The 16,573-nt window shown below is 44.6% G+C and overlaps 1 protein-coding gene and 1 long non-coding RNA gene across 2 annotated transcripts in view; both read left to right on the forward strand.

Annotated features, from left to right (window-relative positions):
- The window catches only part of LOC144687883 (uncharacterized), a 379,008-nt gene that overhangs the window by 224,851 nt on the left and 137,584 nt on the right, over positions 1-16,573 (forward strand). The window lies entirely within an intron of this gene.
- Positions 1-16,573, forward strand: part of LOC144687240 (seizure 6-like protein) — a 148,714-nt gene that overhangs the window by 6,297 nt on the left and 125,844 nt on the right. Inside the window, exon 3 of the mRNA XM_078553060.1 lies at positions 4,076-4,209. Within this exon, the coding sequence (XP_078409186.1) occupies positions 4,076-4,209 (134 nt within the window). The remainder of the gene's footprint in view (positions 1-4,075; positions 4,210-16,573) is intronic.

Consider the following 16,573-nt stretch of genomic DNA (forward strand, 5'->3'; position numbering starts at 1 on the left):
GGATGGGTTGATTTTGATCGATGTCTTCCAAATTCATTTCGGTTCTTGTTGATGACACGAGGTGGTCTTCCAGCACTTTCAGTCTTTAGTTCACTGGTTGAGCCCTTGCCTTTCAATGTCTCAAACAGTAGTTTTCCCTTTTCCTCTTGACAGGGGTTTTCAGAGAGAGAGAGAGAGCAGGTTATAGAGATATGAGGAGAAAAAGCCAGCTAGCTATTATTGTAGAATTACTGGAATCTTACACACACAGGAGTGAGCGGTTTTAGGTCTTTTTTCCTTTCAGGCTCAGAGCTATTCTACTACACTGCTCTCACACAAATCCTGGTCACCTGGTCAGGAGCCAATTAAAACATTATTGCCAGGCAGTTCCGTATTAGACCAGACTCCTCCTTGGCACCATCCTGTCTTTCATGGCACACTCTGTTCCAGGACAGTAACATTGTATATATCCCTCGCACTGTTCCAGTAGACATGTCCTTCAAACTGCAGCCATTCCAATGTTAATCCACAGTCCAACAGAAGTAAAAGGATATGTTCTTGATAATATTACTACACTGCCGCCTATCCCTCATAGATTTCAATGAGCTTCTTAGAGGAGGAGGAAAAGGAAGAGAGGTTTAGGGAGAGAATTCCAGAGCAGATAAAGGCATGGCTGTCAATAGTGAGCAAACGTATATCGACATTTCTACAGTGTTACGATATGGGAGAAGAGGTTCCACCACCCGCAGTATTTTGCTTTTATTATTATGGGAGCAGAGGGATTGTGCATTGGAATGATGCCTCTAAAAACCAACCTTCCTTCTCCTGAGATTTGGCTTTGACTCCAGCCCTGAGAAATGAATGGAAGACTCCCTTCCCACATTGGAGAAGGGCCGGGGTGTTGGTTTACACATGGAACCCAGGCTTTGATCCAGGCCCAGAGAAATGAACCAAAGGTACAATTTCTCTGATGAGCTTTGGGCGTCACCTCCCTTAGGGCCTGGTCTTGAATTTTAATCCTTTTGTTTCTGATCAAAAGAAACAAGAGGGACCAGGAGAGATGGACACTCCAGGCCCAGTTGCCCCCCACCCAAAGAGCTCAACAGCAGGACCAAGTCAAATTAATTGGATAACTTGCTTAGGAAGGTATAGCAGGCTGTGGGTGCCAGTCACGGCCTCAGAGGTAGCTCACCAGGCACTGGTCATTGACTGAGAGGCCAAGGTAAGTCCCTGGGGTGTGGGGGGGGAGCAGTTGGGAGGGGCAGTGGTGTGAGCAATGGTCGTCAGTGATCCACAGATTATATGTGAAGTATTGGAGAGCCTGTATGAAACCCTGAGGCATATTTTGTCATTTGGGCCTGTTTTCAGGCTCTGACTGGGCAGCATGTGGCTAAACCTTGAGGCCCGAGAATCGCCAGGAATTGGTCCTCAGGCCTCAACTATTTAGTCAATGTGTTGCTACCTCCAGAGGCTGCTCACCCGCAACCCCCCCCACCCCCCACCCGCACCCCCCCCCCCCACCCCCGCCCCCCCCAACTCCGAAATAAATCAAATTCCGGCTGCCTGCCTCATCAACAACCCCACTCATGTAAAGAAGATCTTGCATTTACATAGCACCTATCATGACCTCAAGATGTTCCAAAACGCCTTCCAGCCAATGACACATTTTTGAAGTGCATTCACTATTGTAAACGCAGGCAACGTAGCAGCTAATTTTCAGCACAACAGGTTCCCGCAAACAGCATTGATATAAACGATCAGATCATCTGTTGTTTGTGATGTTAATTGAGGAATAAATATTGGCCCAGTTCACCGGGGAGAATTCTCCAGCTGGTCTTCAAAACTGTTCAATGGGATCAGTTTGACATCTCATCCAAAAACGGCATCTTAAACCGCACAGCACTCCCTCAGTACCGCATTGGATTGTTAGTCTAACCTTTCATTGCTCAAGTCTCTGAGCGGGACTTGAACCTTCTAAGTGAGAGGTAGGAATGCTACCCCACTGAGCCACAGCTGACCCTGCAACTATGTTCCAAGAAGGGGGTTGGTGTAGGGCTAGTGCGGGGCAGGGGTGGGTGGCAGGAGGGGGTTGGGGTCACGGTGGGAGTGGGGTGGGAGTGATCACGTGTAGCCCCCAGTGACTGATGTAGCCAATTGGCACAGGTAGGTGAAATAGTTTGGACAATTGAAGGTGGCCTCAGTTAGTGTACCTAAACTACACCCAGGCCAGGGTTTTCCTGTCGGCGAGTGGAGGGGGGCGGGGCCCACTCGCCGACACGTAAAATGACGCGCGGTGATTACGGCCGGAACTCCCGACGTCACCGCGCCCCACTTAAATTTTCCGGTAGGCGGGGGCTCAGCAAAATCAGCTGTGCGTCCGCCGACCTGTCCATGGCCAATTGAGGCCGTTGACAAAGTCGTTTAAGTAATTCATGGACCTGCCCGTCCAACCTTAAGGTTGGCGGGCAGGCCGGGAGCCCCGGCGGGAATTAGAAAAAGCATCAAACCTCATCCACGGGCGGGATGAGGTTTCATGTAGGTTTTTAAAAATTCAATTAAAGTGTTTTTAAAAGTTATGGACGTGTCCCAGCTCATGTGACAGTGTCACATGAGGGGACACATCAGGGAATTCTTTTATTTCTATTTTTAATATTTTTCACAGTTGAGCCAATCTCCCTGAGGCAGCCCTTTGCCTCAGGGAGATGAGTGCGCTCTTTCGTGCACCCGCTCCTCAACCCCTCCCCCGCTAACGGGGGGGAAAACCCTTGCCCCAATTTTGTGCTTACCTACCTCTATTGACTGACAGATTGAAAAGAAGCATGGAAAAAGCTGGCTGGACTATTGAAGATGCTGCCCTGAGGTATAATTGGGGTTATTTGCGAATGCTGTAGGCCAAGGCTATAATTATATGCTGCCAGCAACTTCTGTGCTTAAAAAAGGATGTCAGTCACCATAATATTTCACATTTTATATCAAGTTAGGGATAGTAGAATGCATTAGACTGTATTGAGTTTGGAAAATTAAAAAGAAATTTGAACTTGCAGTTAATAGCAGAGAAGGATGACATGACAAGATTTCATGTTTCAAAACATCAACTATAACAAATGACTAAAAGCACGATTGACTAAACACTGTTTTCTTTTTGTAGGTAGCTTATACTTTAATCTACCAAAAGTGACATTCTCCTTGTTTATTTATCACCTATCACACCCTCCACGGAATCACAGACCTTTTAGCAAACAGTCCACAGTGGCTCCCAGCTTTCAATGGGTATCCATTTCTCTGTTTCACCGTGTTGTTGCTCTGAAAGACCATCTCCAGGTGCTTTCCTCACTTTTCAGAGAGTTCCTTAAATCCACCGCCAGCAGTAAAGCCTGCTCCAATGATTCTTTTTTCTCTCCTGGCCATGCCAGAACAAATCTCCTGAAATCTGTAGAAAGCAGCAGGATGCATCTCTTCAACTAGAGACAGTCTCCTTCCTGCATCTGGCTGGGGTAGCTCTCAAAGCCAAGAAGCCTTTTCTCTCTGCTGACCACATAGAACCTCTGCTGTCTGTCTGTGATAATCATTGGTTTGTAGGGAAGCTTGTAACCTGATCCAAATATGGCTTCCTCTGCCCTTCCCCATGACAACGTGAAACATTAATCTTGTGTCTAGGTAGAAATTCTAATTAGCTATCTTTCATCCCAACTCCATTTCGTCTCGAAGTAAGCGGACAGTTTACAGCACAACTGCTTACGACCCGGTACCTTCACTGCCTCTCTAGGGCTTTGAGAGACTCAGAATCTACTCATGGTAAACTCAAGAGATTACTGCCATTGTCTCCAAGTGTAAATACCTTGCATCTTCCTCTCAGTAAAACAATCTAAGCCTTCCTTTGTTCTCTGACGATTAAACTGCCCAGGCTTACTGTCAGGCAGGCTGCAGAACAGGTCGCTTGACCCCTTTCATTTACCCTAAATTTAAAGATACAGTCCCAAAACATATAAACCTCATAGCTGTAAGAAAATAGTGCAATGCTTTTTTGTTGCTTAAATGGAGAAGACTATAACAAGGTGGTTCGTAAAGTATTTATTAAGCAACCTTCTGTTTGTAGTTCCTTGCAGTGTAAGTTTCTCCGACTCAGAAGGGTATATAGACTCCACTGACTTCCTTCCATTGTCTGCGTATGGCTCTCTGCAGTGTTCCTTCAACGTAACTGTCTTCAATGGATATGGAGTGGAACTCCAGGTAAGAATGAGCTGAATGGCCTCTTTCTGTGCCGTAATGTTGCTATGGTTCTATGGTAAGACTGCCTGTCCCTTTTTGTTTAAATCTCATTACGCGGATTACATTCCAGATTCATGAACACAATTGCAGAGTCTTTGCGTTGCATGAGTGCGTCTAAAAAATGGTTTGATTGTTCTGGAGCTTTAATAAGATTTGGATTTTCATTCTCCGTGCTGGATAAGAGAAATTGATGTCATTAACCGTGGTTACAGCACAGTGGAGAAGGATGGTACTTGATAAATGTACTGCTGTGTAATGAACTGAGCTGTACAGACCAGGCAGCTTTGATCTTCAGTTTGTGTTGAGTTCAGGCCTTTCATGATCTCAGGATGTCCTAAAGCACTTTATAGCCAATACTGTTGAGTTGAAGTCACTGTTGCCAAGTAGGAGACACAGTAACCAATTTGTGCAAAAAAAAATTCCAACAAAACAGGAATGAAATAAATGACTGGATTATTTGTTTTTCTCACTGATCTTGGTCAGAACATGCCCGCTTTTCTCCGAAATAGTGGGAGCTTTTACACCTGCTTGAGAGGTCAAATGGCGCCACAGTTTAATGTTTCACCCAAAAGAAGACACCTCTGATAGTGCAGCACTCCCTCAGCGCTGATCTGAAGTGTCAGCCTGGATTAGATGCTCAAATCTCATCCACAACTGGCTGACTCAGAGGATGGAATCATCCCCGCGGGACCAGGAACAAAATCTGAAGATAGCGCGTTGAGTCAACTCCCCAACGCATTCCCGCCTCCAAATGATCTTGTGGGAGGTGAGTTCACCACAGCAGCAGCTACCCACCCGGCAGCAGTGGGTAGCCAATGATAGTGACTTTAGGGACTAATTGGGGGTGAAATGCTGCCAGCACTGGGTTCCCTGCATTGTCGGGCAGCCCCCTCGTTGAGGCAGGTGCCTGGAGGTGATCTCCCGGTGTCAGGCCAAGTGACAGCAACACCTCTTCTAAACCCCCTTCATTTCCAGAGCCACAGGGATCTGAGACTCACAGCCATGGCCACAGGTAATCCTTCGGAGGGAAACCGCACCCACCCCCGCCCTCCCCCCGCCCCCTGCTCCTCATTATCAGTGTTGGCCACACAGCTGTGGCCATTATTCATTTTTAGATCTGCATAAGTCTTCAGAGAGCACCTCCATTTTGAGGTGCCTTCACTGCCCCTTACAGGCTGTCGCTGCACCCACCTCTTGCAGTGGCGGTCCACAGCCTCGGGACCTCTGATTGGGCCATCCGCATCCGGAACGTGTACACCTTCCTTATTTGGACAACAATTGTGGAGGCTGCCTTGTCGTGTTTTTATAATGATATAAAAGCACCAATCGCTCATGGGATTGTGTAAACGTGTTGTGGGTTCATTTACTGCGACCAGGCACATGAGAACATTTATAAGAAGGTAGAAAGCTTGAAGAGATCAGCAGCAGAGCTGTGTATGCTGTGTTCTGCTTACAGTCCAAAGTGAAACTGAGACTGGCTCATGTGACACACTTCCCTTCTAATGGGGGCATGCTGCTATCCCTTAAAGGCATATTACAACAGGCCTCTTAATTAGCCGCCACCAATATGATCGCAATGCCATGCAGCCAGCTGATACCATCAGATTTTGGTCTCAATGGCAGAAATATTTTGGGGGTGGTAAGAATCTGCCCCTTGCTTCCCACTGAGCCAAGTGCCAGCTGAGGTACTTGGCTTCTCAACATCCCGAGCTAGGAATGGGAAAATCAGCCTGTGCTTCAGTTCTGATTGCTGCCCATTTATTTGTGCTGGAGTATTTACAGATGGTTTCCCATGTGAACCAGTCAAAGGTCAACTCCCTGTCAGGGCTCGTGCAAGAGAAATGCTCAACTGGGGAGGGGGGAGGTGGGGAGGCTTGGAACTGTATCCCACCACAGGTCAGAAGGGAGAAAAAAGATGGAGATGTATTGGGACAAATGGGGTGAGGAGCACAAAGTGGGGAGGGGGATGCGGAATGGAAAACAATCTCATTGCCTGGTGATTCCAGCTATGACACTGTGGGGCACAGGGTCTGTTAGTTGGGAAAGGGACTGCAGTCAGTGATCATAAAGTCGATGGCAGGGTAGAGTAGCCATGTAATTGCAGCAGATTGGTATCATTATTTATTCCAAGCATGATGCAGAATGATGCAAAAGCTGCACATTGATTATATGCTGAAGTGACTTGCACCATTGTACAATGCTGGAATGAAGTCAGTGGACCAACTCACTGCAATATGAAAAGGTGAAACACGCATTGGCATTGGCAAACACCACTGTCCTCTCACCTGCTGGACGGCTGAGGCTTTTATCTCATAAGTAGGGAGGAAGAATCAAAACCAGACCAGTGTCATTCAGTTCACTGCAGCCGGATACAGGCTGGTGCAGCAGGAGGGGGCTTGATAAATGCTCACCTGTTTGGTGGAGAGAATGATGTTTGAAATGGTGCTGAAGGAACCTCAGACCAAAAAGACAAACAAAAGTGAAATGTCGGGACGTTTTCAAGTACCGTCCCTATAAGCATCCAAGATGGCGTCCTGAAACTTTATCACCATGTCATGTGATTGAATGAAAAGGGCAGTGGTGCCATATTGATTATGATGAACTCCTTGGGGTATCTCATGTCTCCCAATAGGAGAGACTATTAATTTGAAAGACCATTCTGTTGGTATTATGCTGGGAAATACTTGCAATTCTACAGCCAGGGTATCGGGAGACAGTAACATAGTGGTAATGTTACTGGAATACTAATCCAGAGGTCTGTCCTAATATTTAGGTGACTTGAATTCAAATCCCACCACAGCAGCTAAAGAAATTAAAGTTAAATGTAGAATAAAATACTAATCTCATCAATAATGATTGTGAAACTAGTGGATTGTGGTAAAAATTCATCTGATTCATTATTGTTCTTAAAGGAAGGAAATCTGCCATCCTTACTTGCGTGACTCCAGAGCCACAGCAATGTGGTTGACTCTTAGTTGCCGACTGAAATGCCCTTGGAAGCCCCTCAGTTGTAGATGGCTCACTGCCACCTGCTAAAGGGTAACTAGGGATGGGCAACAAATGCTAGCCTTGCCAGTAAGACTTACATTCCCTAGAATAAACAAGAACAATCTCAAGCAGATCGCAGGGGCAAATGACACCAAATAGTGCATATGTTACCTGATTTACTCGTTGCAAGACTGAGGTGGATGAACTTCCCAGATTGTTCAGGGGTCTCTAGGAATTAGTCATTAATCTCCAGGACACTGCTGCACACAACTCATAGGGGAGAACTTTCCCCCCCTCATTGAGCGGGCTGGGCGGGAGCGCAGCCAATCGCCGCCCACGTTTGGCTGCGCGCCGCCATTTTACGTGGGCGGGTCAAATAAGGCCCGCCCTCTGTGACGTGCACCCGGAAGCGCTCAGCGCTACCTGTGCGGGCGGGGGGGGGAGGAGGGACAGTCGGCGCGAAATGTCGGCATGCGCGCGAAAGAGCGCAGAAATCTTCCTGAGGCACGGAGCTGCGTCAGGGAGATTAAGAAAAGTCATAAAAATGCGAGCAATAAAAACATAAAATTATTCAGATATTGCCACATGAGGTGGGACATGTTTATGAACTTACATGAAACATTTTATTAAATTAATAAACCCTTTCATGAAATCTCATCCCGCCCGTGGATGAGGTGCCATTAAAAATGCGAAGGCCGCCTGGGATCTTTGCCTGCCCCCCGCCAACCTTAAGGCTGGACAGGCAGCCCTGACAAGTGCCTCAATTAGTTGATTAATGGCCTTAATAGGCTTTTGACAGTTCGGCGGGCGCACAGCCAACTCCGGTGCGTGCCCGCTGAACTGAAGATTGGAATGACACGCGATAACGTTGGGACACACGACCGACGCCACCGCACATCATTTTATATGTCAGCATGCAGGGCCCGCCCCCGCACAACGAATGGAAGATTCAGGCCATAAGAAAAATCACAGAGACACTAAAATTTTATGGTGCTTTTGTTGTCTTTAAACATGTTTATTTATTGGCCCAGATTTTGTGGCTGTACTGACAGCAATACTGGTAGAGCTCACTGTCGTTGCACTGTGAAACTGATATCAACATCTGGCATCTGCTACGCGTGCAGTTAAATACAGAAATCAAAATGTTCCTGGCAGTGATTCCCCTCTCATCCACAGGGTGCGCTGTTGTAGTTTGTGCAGAAGGAAATCAATTAGAAATCACTGAATTGATGTTAAATTTGACTATTATGCTATTATTCTCACCATAACAACCCTAGTAAAGGTTATACCCTGTTGAATGAGGTATAACTAGGCTTTCAACATCCTACTAAGTCTTAATTACTGCTGAACAGCCTCCCTGGCCCTGAAAAACTAATGCTTTCTTTGTGGGCTATCAACTTTCTCCATTCCATGATAAAAAAGTTACGTAGATTTTTAATTTTTTTAAGTTGGCTCATGGTATTTTAGCTTCCACCTAACCCCAAGTATATATTTCAATCTTTATTTCAAGCTCTCTAAAATCATAGAAGTAAATGATAAAACCTGCTTGCTACTTCTTGATTTGCTGTCCGTGAAAATTCTTCAAGTTGTTTGCTGATAGCCGAGAATGGTCTGATCAAGTAAGAAAGAATCCTTACACTTAGCCCAGGAAGGCAGTGCACTGCAGGCATGGAGATGTTGGAAAACTGCTAGTGGGAGTGCAGGGATGAAGCAATTGGAAACAGGCAAGTCATGTGATGAAACCTCTAGGGATATATCCAAAGGGAGTTGGGAAGCCTGTGCAAAACCCTAGTTATAACATCATGCATAAACCTTTCTGTTTGCAAGTTTTGGACAAGTGAAATTAATCCTTGCACAACCAAATCTTCAGTCGGTACAATTTGAACAAGACTGCGTTTGCTGCCAATGCCCTGCATTTCGAGCGCTCCGTAGTTTTACAGCCATCACTGTCTGACAGCTGAGATAGAATATTTATGATTTATCATAATAGTGGCATCCAACAATATGAATGGGGTTCCTACTTCTGCTATCAATTTTATCTACATTCAAATCATAATCTAACACACGTCCGGTCTTTACGCTGTATGGTTTGAGCAAGGAGATCAAGCAGTATTTGTTTATTGTGAATCTCAAATAGACTCTGCCTGAAATCTGCCGGGAAAGGGATTCTGCTCCCAGTGCCAGGTCAGGGGTCAGCTCTTTCCTAAAAGACGTGGCGGCTCTGAGAAGAGCCTTTGGGTTCAGATCTTTGCAATTTGCTGGGGCTGTTTCAATTTCTTCCCTTTCTTCGGCCGCTTTCTTAGCCTTTGCTGTTTTCACTTTCGGCGCGGCCTACGATTTGGGAAAAAGAGCTTCCTGGCAGGCTGGACGCAGCAGAGTGACGTCTGCATGGACCGATGTGCATGCGCAGATGGCCATTTTGCGTTGGCAAAGGGGAGACACAGGGTGGGACCTTTACAGCCCCGGCACTGGCGGGGCATCGTCGCGGGTGGGAAAGGGAACATTTGGAGAGCCGTTGACTTTTAACAGCTCTCCAAGTCTTCCCGCCCCGCCTGCAAAGGTGTCGGGGCCAGAAAATCCCACCCACAATGCCTGAGCAAAACTGCAAACGGGGAAGGAAAGAAAAAATCCTATCATTTTCATCCAAGGCAATTTGTAAATAATGTCCCGATTTGTTCCCTGTGTAGAGTCTAATGGGACTTTCCAATCAGAAGCTGTAATATGCAGTTTCATATTAACTATGGATGATTACATTAGAGACATGTTAATGAATATTTTTCAATTGCCTCAGCAGTAATATCGCTACTGAGGGTGGATGTTAATAGGAAGATCTCAACTGATAAATCTGTGGCATCTGTCATTTTGCAGACACTTTACATTCCTGCTGCACCTCTGTCCCTGGCATTGAGCCTTTTCCTTGCCAAGGTCTTGAGTTAATTGTGACCCAATTATTATCTGCTGAAGTGCAGTGTGATGCCACACAGCACGCAGGCAAATGAGCAAAGTTTACTTGCTCAATTGTGCCCAGTTACTTTTCAGCTTTTAAGTATTTTCAATTGAAACACAGAGGTTTTCAGTGCCTTGCAAATTATTCAAAGGTCAAAGTTATGATGCTGGACACATTTTTGATACCAATTGTGCCAGCATTACAGAGAGATATGGTAATAGTTTTTATTGTAATATGCCTTTAAGCCATAGGAGCATGACATCACTAGAAAGGAAGTGTATTTTTTTTTATTTGTTCATGGGATATGGGCGTCACTGGCTAGGCCAGCATATTGCCCTCCCTAATTGCCCCCTTGAGAAGGTGGTGGTGAGTTGCCTTCTTGAACCGCTGCAGTCCCTGTGGTGTAGGTACATCCACAGTGCTGTTAGGGAGGGAGTTCCAGGATTTTGACCCAGCAACAGTGAAGGATTGGCGATATATTTCCAGGTCAGGATGGTGTGTGGCTTGGAGGGGAACTTCCAGGTGGTGGTGTTCCCATGCATCTGCTGCCCTTGACCTTCTAGATGGTAGTGGTTTTGGGTTTGGAAGGTGCTGCCTAAGGAGCCTTTCTGAGCTTCTGCAGTGCATCTCATAGATGGTACACACTGTTGCCACTGTTTGTCAGTGGTGGAGGGACTGAATATTTGTGGATGGGGTACCACTCAAGCAGTCCGCTTTGTTCTGGATGGTGTCAAACTTCTTGAGTGTTGTGGGAGCTGCACTCATCCAGGCAAGTGGAGAGTATTCCATCACACTCCTGACTTATGCCTTGTAAGATGGTGGACAGGTTTTGGGGAGTCAGGAGGTGAGTTACTCATCACAGGATTCCTAGCCTCTGACCTGCTTTAGTAGCCACAGTATTTATATGGCTAGTCCAGTTCAGTTTCTGGTCAATGGTAATCCCCAGGATGTTGATAGTGGGGAATTCAGTGATGGTAATGCCATTGAATATCATGGGGCGATGGTTAGATTCTCTCTTGTTGGAGATGGTCATTGCCTGGCACTTGTGTGGCACGAATGTTACTTGTCAGCCCAAGCCTGGATATTGTCCAGGTCTTGCTGCATTTGGACAAGGACTGTTTCAGTATCTGAGGAATCGTGAATGATGCTGAACATTGTGCAATCATCAGCGAACATCCCCACTTCTGACCTTATGATGGAAGGAAGGTAATTGACAAAGCAACTGAAGATGGTTGGGCCTAGGACACTACCCTGAGGAACTCCTGCAGTGATGTCCTGGAACTGAGATGATTGACCTCCAACAACCACAACCATCTTCCTTTGTGCTAGGTATGACTCCAGCCAGTAGAGAGTTTTCCCCCTGATTCCCATTGACTCCAGTTTTGTTAGGGCTCCTTGATGCCACACTCTGTCAAATGCTGCCTTGATGTCAAAGGCAGTCACTCTCACCTCACCTCATGCGATCCAGTTTTAGTTTTACTTTTGCTTTCACACAGTTTTGCAGCTCTATGTCTTCAAGCTTTCTGTCCATGTGTCTAGAATTAATAAATGAACTCACAACGTGTTTGCCCAATCCCTTATGAGTGGTCAGTGCTTTTATATCATTCTAAAACACGACAGTTTTTAAAGTGGCCATTCCGATGAAGTGTAGGCACCCAAGAAATTTATTTCCTCCTCTCCTTACAGCTGGCAACTCATCTATTGCATATTTCAATTACTTTCTGTTTGTATTTCAGATTGCCAGTCTTATTATTTGGTGTTAGGGAAGGGAATGTGGGAGTTGGGACTATCGTTGGTGAGGAAAGATAAAAGGAAAAGGAAATATTTGCATATGTATAAACAGCTCATCATAATAGCAGAGTGACTCAAAGCATTTCACACAATTGCATTTTATGGACTCTGGACAAAGATGCTGTTTCCATTACTGTCGTTGTCTTATACATCCAATCGGCTGAGCAGATATTGCAGAAGGAACTTGTTGACATCATTGATGTGATGGGGACCACATTGGTTAGCAGGATGAACAGTATTAGTTTGGTGGGGACAGTATTGGCCAAGTGGATAGCTGTGTACGATATTGTCCTATTGAAGCCAGTATTGGTGAGATGAGGACAGCATTGATTAATGGGAACAGTACTAGTAAGGGAAGTCTGATTTTAACCAATTGTTTTCCACTTGTTAATAGGAGCTAAGGACATAAGAGTCAAGTAGAGGAAAAAAGAATTCTTCTCCTCAGAACTCACCTGTCTTGATTGTTAATTCCCTCAGCCTAGCACGTACCTGCATTTTCAATACCCCAAATCTCTTTGTCTCTGCTACCTTTCCTTGGGTTTTTTTTTAAATGAGTAAAAAAATTCTTGTTAATATCAATGTTAGATGTACTTTTCAATAATTTAAATTGATATAATTTGATTTTGTTGATCTGACCTAATAAAGTAATATTCTGGTTCCACCTAATTTGCACCAATTAATACTTTATATAATTCCGCCCTTAACTATCCTCTCTCATCCTTCCTTGCAGCTTACCCTTCCCACCAGGTGGATTATTCCAATGCTACAATAGAAAAATATTGCGGATGTTGGAATAATACAAACGTACAAATTAGCAGGGAGAGTCGGCCATTCTGTTGCTCGAGCCTGCTCCGCCATTTGATAAGATCATGGCTGATCTGATTGTGGCCTCTACTTTCTTGTCTACCCCACCCCCCCATACCCTTTGGCTCCCTTGTCAGTCAAGAGTCTATCCTACTCAGCCTTAAACATATTCAATGACTCTGCCTCCACTGCTTTCTGGGGAAGAGAATTCCACAGACTAATGACCCTGGGAGAAAAAATTTCTCCTCATCTCCATCTTAAATGGGACAGCCCTTATTTTTAAACTATGACCCCCTAGCTCTAGTCTCTTCCATAGGGGAAACACCCTTTCAGCATTCACCCTGTCAAGTCCCCTCAATATCTTATATAATTCCGAGATAAAATATAGGGTATTGTGGTTGTAGCATTGTGGTTATGCTGCCTGCAAAGGTAGTGAAAGCAGATTCAATAATAATTTTTAAAAGAGAGCTGGGCAAATACTTGAAAGGGAAAAAAAATGCAGGGCTAAGGGGAAAGGGCAGGAGAGCGGGATTAATTGGATAGCTCTGTCAAAGAGCTGGTACAAGCACAATGGGCTGAATGGCCACCTCTATGCTGTATCATTGTATGATCCTGTGATAAAGAAAGTTGCCAATTCAGTATCCAGCTTCAGAAATATAACACAGGCAGCACCATTACAAAGGCAGGGATTGACATTTTCTTTTCATACAGATATGTCTGCTTGGATTCACTCGAGAACTCAATGCATAAAGGAGCTGCATAAAACCTGGAAGGCCCCATGCTCACTCCCCACACCCTGCTAGGTTAGATGATCTCAACCAGGCTAACCACAGGGGCCTGAACATTTTAAAAACTGCAAGTACCTGAAATAAAAAAAGCAGATCTTTCAGCACCTGAAAAGGGGGAAAAAGGAGAGGTTTAGCATTTTGACTGTTTCCATCTTGGCTGAACACAGTTGGCCTCAGTGACCCTAGTTATAGACCAAAAAAATCAGCCCAGGTCCCTGCTCCATGTGCCTTCATAGAACCATAGAATGACTCAGCCCATCACAACTGCGCCAGCTCCTTGAAGATCTCCTCTAATTGACCCTACTTTCCTGCTGTTTCCCCGCAGCCTTGTCATTTTTTTTAATCTTTTCAAGTATTTATCCAATTCCCTTTACGTGGTTGCTATTGAATCTGCTTCTGCTGGGAAGGGTACACTTGTGGATGTCAGCCAAAGGCAGGGTCAGTGTGACACTGTGTCGACTCCCATGGTGAAATGGCCACTTACCTATGAGTTTGTGCAATGAAGAATGGCCACTTGTCCCTGAAGCAGATTGTTGCATGCAGGAGCTGTGCGGCTTGTACCCTGGAGTACGTCAGTGCTTTCAGGAGAGGGAGAGAGAAAATTGTGCATGAGGGGGCTGAATAGGCTCTAAAGATAATAGAACTGAAGACTGCAGAGGCGTGGTGAAAATGCTTCTCCTTATATAGACAAACCTCGAGTGATCTTATAAATATCAGCATTTATTTCCTGAGTGTAAGTGTTTGGTAAGAATGTCGTGCTGCTATGGAATTAAAGGAGAAATTCTCGTGAGTTTCAGCAAAGACCCTCTCTGGGGTAAAGAGTTCAGTTGCCGAAGATGCTATAATTTACTTGCCTGTGAACATTCAATGCTGTGACTTGATACAAATAGTGAAAACGCTCTCTACCCTGCAGTGCTCCCACCTTGACAACTACGGGGAAAAAAAAAGTAAACACAGAAGACACAGCACAACAAAAGAAAGGACACTTGCCTTGAATCCCTGTGGTGGTGACATTTTTGAATTTGACACTTAATGTGGCCTGACACCACAGTCTGTCCAATTGCCCTTGTAAAGCTTCCAATTTACAAAAGATGGTATCAGAGAGTAAAACCAGTTAACATCAGAGAAATTTAGCAGCCTGGAACTGGTTTAACTTCTCATCAGAGGGGTATGACCGAGCTGATCCATCAGAGACAGCCAGATCGAAGACTTGGATTCAACAACTAGTGTCCGTAGTTCCAGAGTGCAATAGTTTCTGTTATTAGAAGTGATTATATTATTATTATTAATAATAAGGATATTAATAAACTTAAAGACTTATGATTGGGTTAGTTATTTTTTAAGAGCGTATTTACAACAATTAAATGACATAATCCATTATCGAAGATGCAACTCCACAGATGCTGCCAGATTTGCTGAGTATTTCCAGCATTTTCTGTGTTTTAGATCATTACCAATGATTATTGCAATTTCCTGGAAAAACAAGTTACAGTATATTTACCTACCCCAGAAATAAATCCAAGTGCCTTTTCTCTCCCTGTTTGTATGATGCTATGTGGTGCACACGCTCTAATCTCTTGGAATCTCCACTTGCTCTTAACTTTTTAATTCTATTTTCAACTATCTACAATGTTTCTGTCTCCCCTCTGCCCTAGTCTCTTCTCATTTCTTTTTCTTTTCCTCTCCCCCTCTCTTTCACTCTCTCTGTCTCTCCCTCTCTGTTTCTTTCTCTCTCTCTCTGTGTGTTTCTTTCTCTCTCTGTATTTCTCTCTCTGTGTCTCTCTGTTTTTCTCTCCCCTCTCTCTCAATGTTTCTCAGTGACTCTATCTCTCTCTGTGTTTCTCTCTCTCTGTGTGTTTCTCTCTCTGTGTCTCTCTGTTTTTCTCTCCCCTCTCTATGTTTCTCAGTGACTCTCTCTCTGTTTTTCTCTCTGTGTTTCTTTTTCCTTCTCTCTCTGTGTTTTTCTTACCATTTTCTTTCATTCCTCCTTTGGCTATTAAACCCCATGATGGCTCCATTCTGGCTGAGTCATCTGGAGTTTGACGTTTGGTTCTACAATCCAGGTGAAAGATACTGCACTTGATGTGTTTTTTTTAAATTCTTGACCCTAGGTTTGTCAGGCGACTTTTTATTATGGTCTCATTCTCTTTAATTAGCTGAGAGATTTCAGCTTTTGCCGCAGCTCCTTTTGTATATCTTCTGGTAATGTGTCTAGCTCATGCCTGAATTCTTGTTTGAAAATTCCCTACTGTTTATCCATTGTCTTATGTGCCAGTCTTTTTCTTTCAAATTTACCTGGGCTTGCTTCCTTTTTTTAAAGATCATTAAACTTTTATTTTTCAACCAAGTACCTTTATCTCTGACCGATCGTTCATATTTCCAGTTTTATATTGGACCTCATTTAATTGTAGCCACTATTTTCTAAGTGTTTCTCAGCCTCCAGCATATCAGCTTGGTCTTAATTCCTAGAACTAGATACATCATTGTGTCCTTCATTAGAAGACTTAGAACACTTTGGGATATAAACTCATCCCGGCCTAATTGACTTCTTTGGAAAAGAGAATCATGTGGAGTATGAAAACTGACAGCTGATGTGCTACCGTCCACCTTGTACTGCCCAAGGTGAATTCATACTGCATCAATCCTACAAGCAATCCTGGACATATCAGCTTATGTTTACATTGGTCTACCTTTGGATAATTAAAGTCACCTATTATTATCCCCCTTATTTCTGCTATTTTTTTTTCCCTTTTATTCTGCACAAATGACCATGAAACTCCCATAAACTGCTGAACAAGTGTTGGACAAGTGCCTGATGAAAAGAGGTAGCCTGGGATATCTCTGGGATACTTGGGCTGACCAGGTTGACCACATGGGGTCTTTTCTCCTACTGCCGATTCCTATGTTCCTTTGATGCAAAAGCTTGCCTGCGAATAGCCAGTCTGGGCTCCCACATTAAGAATGGCTGTTTTGCTGAGTTATCAGGGATCTCAGGGATCCACACAGC

This window comes from Cetorhinus maximus, chromosome 12, assembly GCF_964194155.1.
Source record: "Cetorhinus maximus chromosome 12, sCetMax3.hap1.1, whole genome shotgun sequence".
NCBI lineage: Eukaryota > Metazoa > Chordata > Chondrichthyes > Lamniformes > Cetorhinidae > Cetorhinus > Cetorhinus maximus.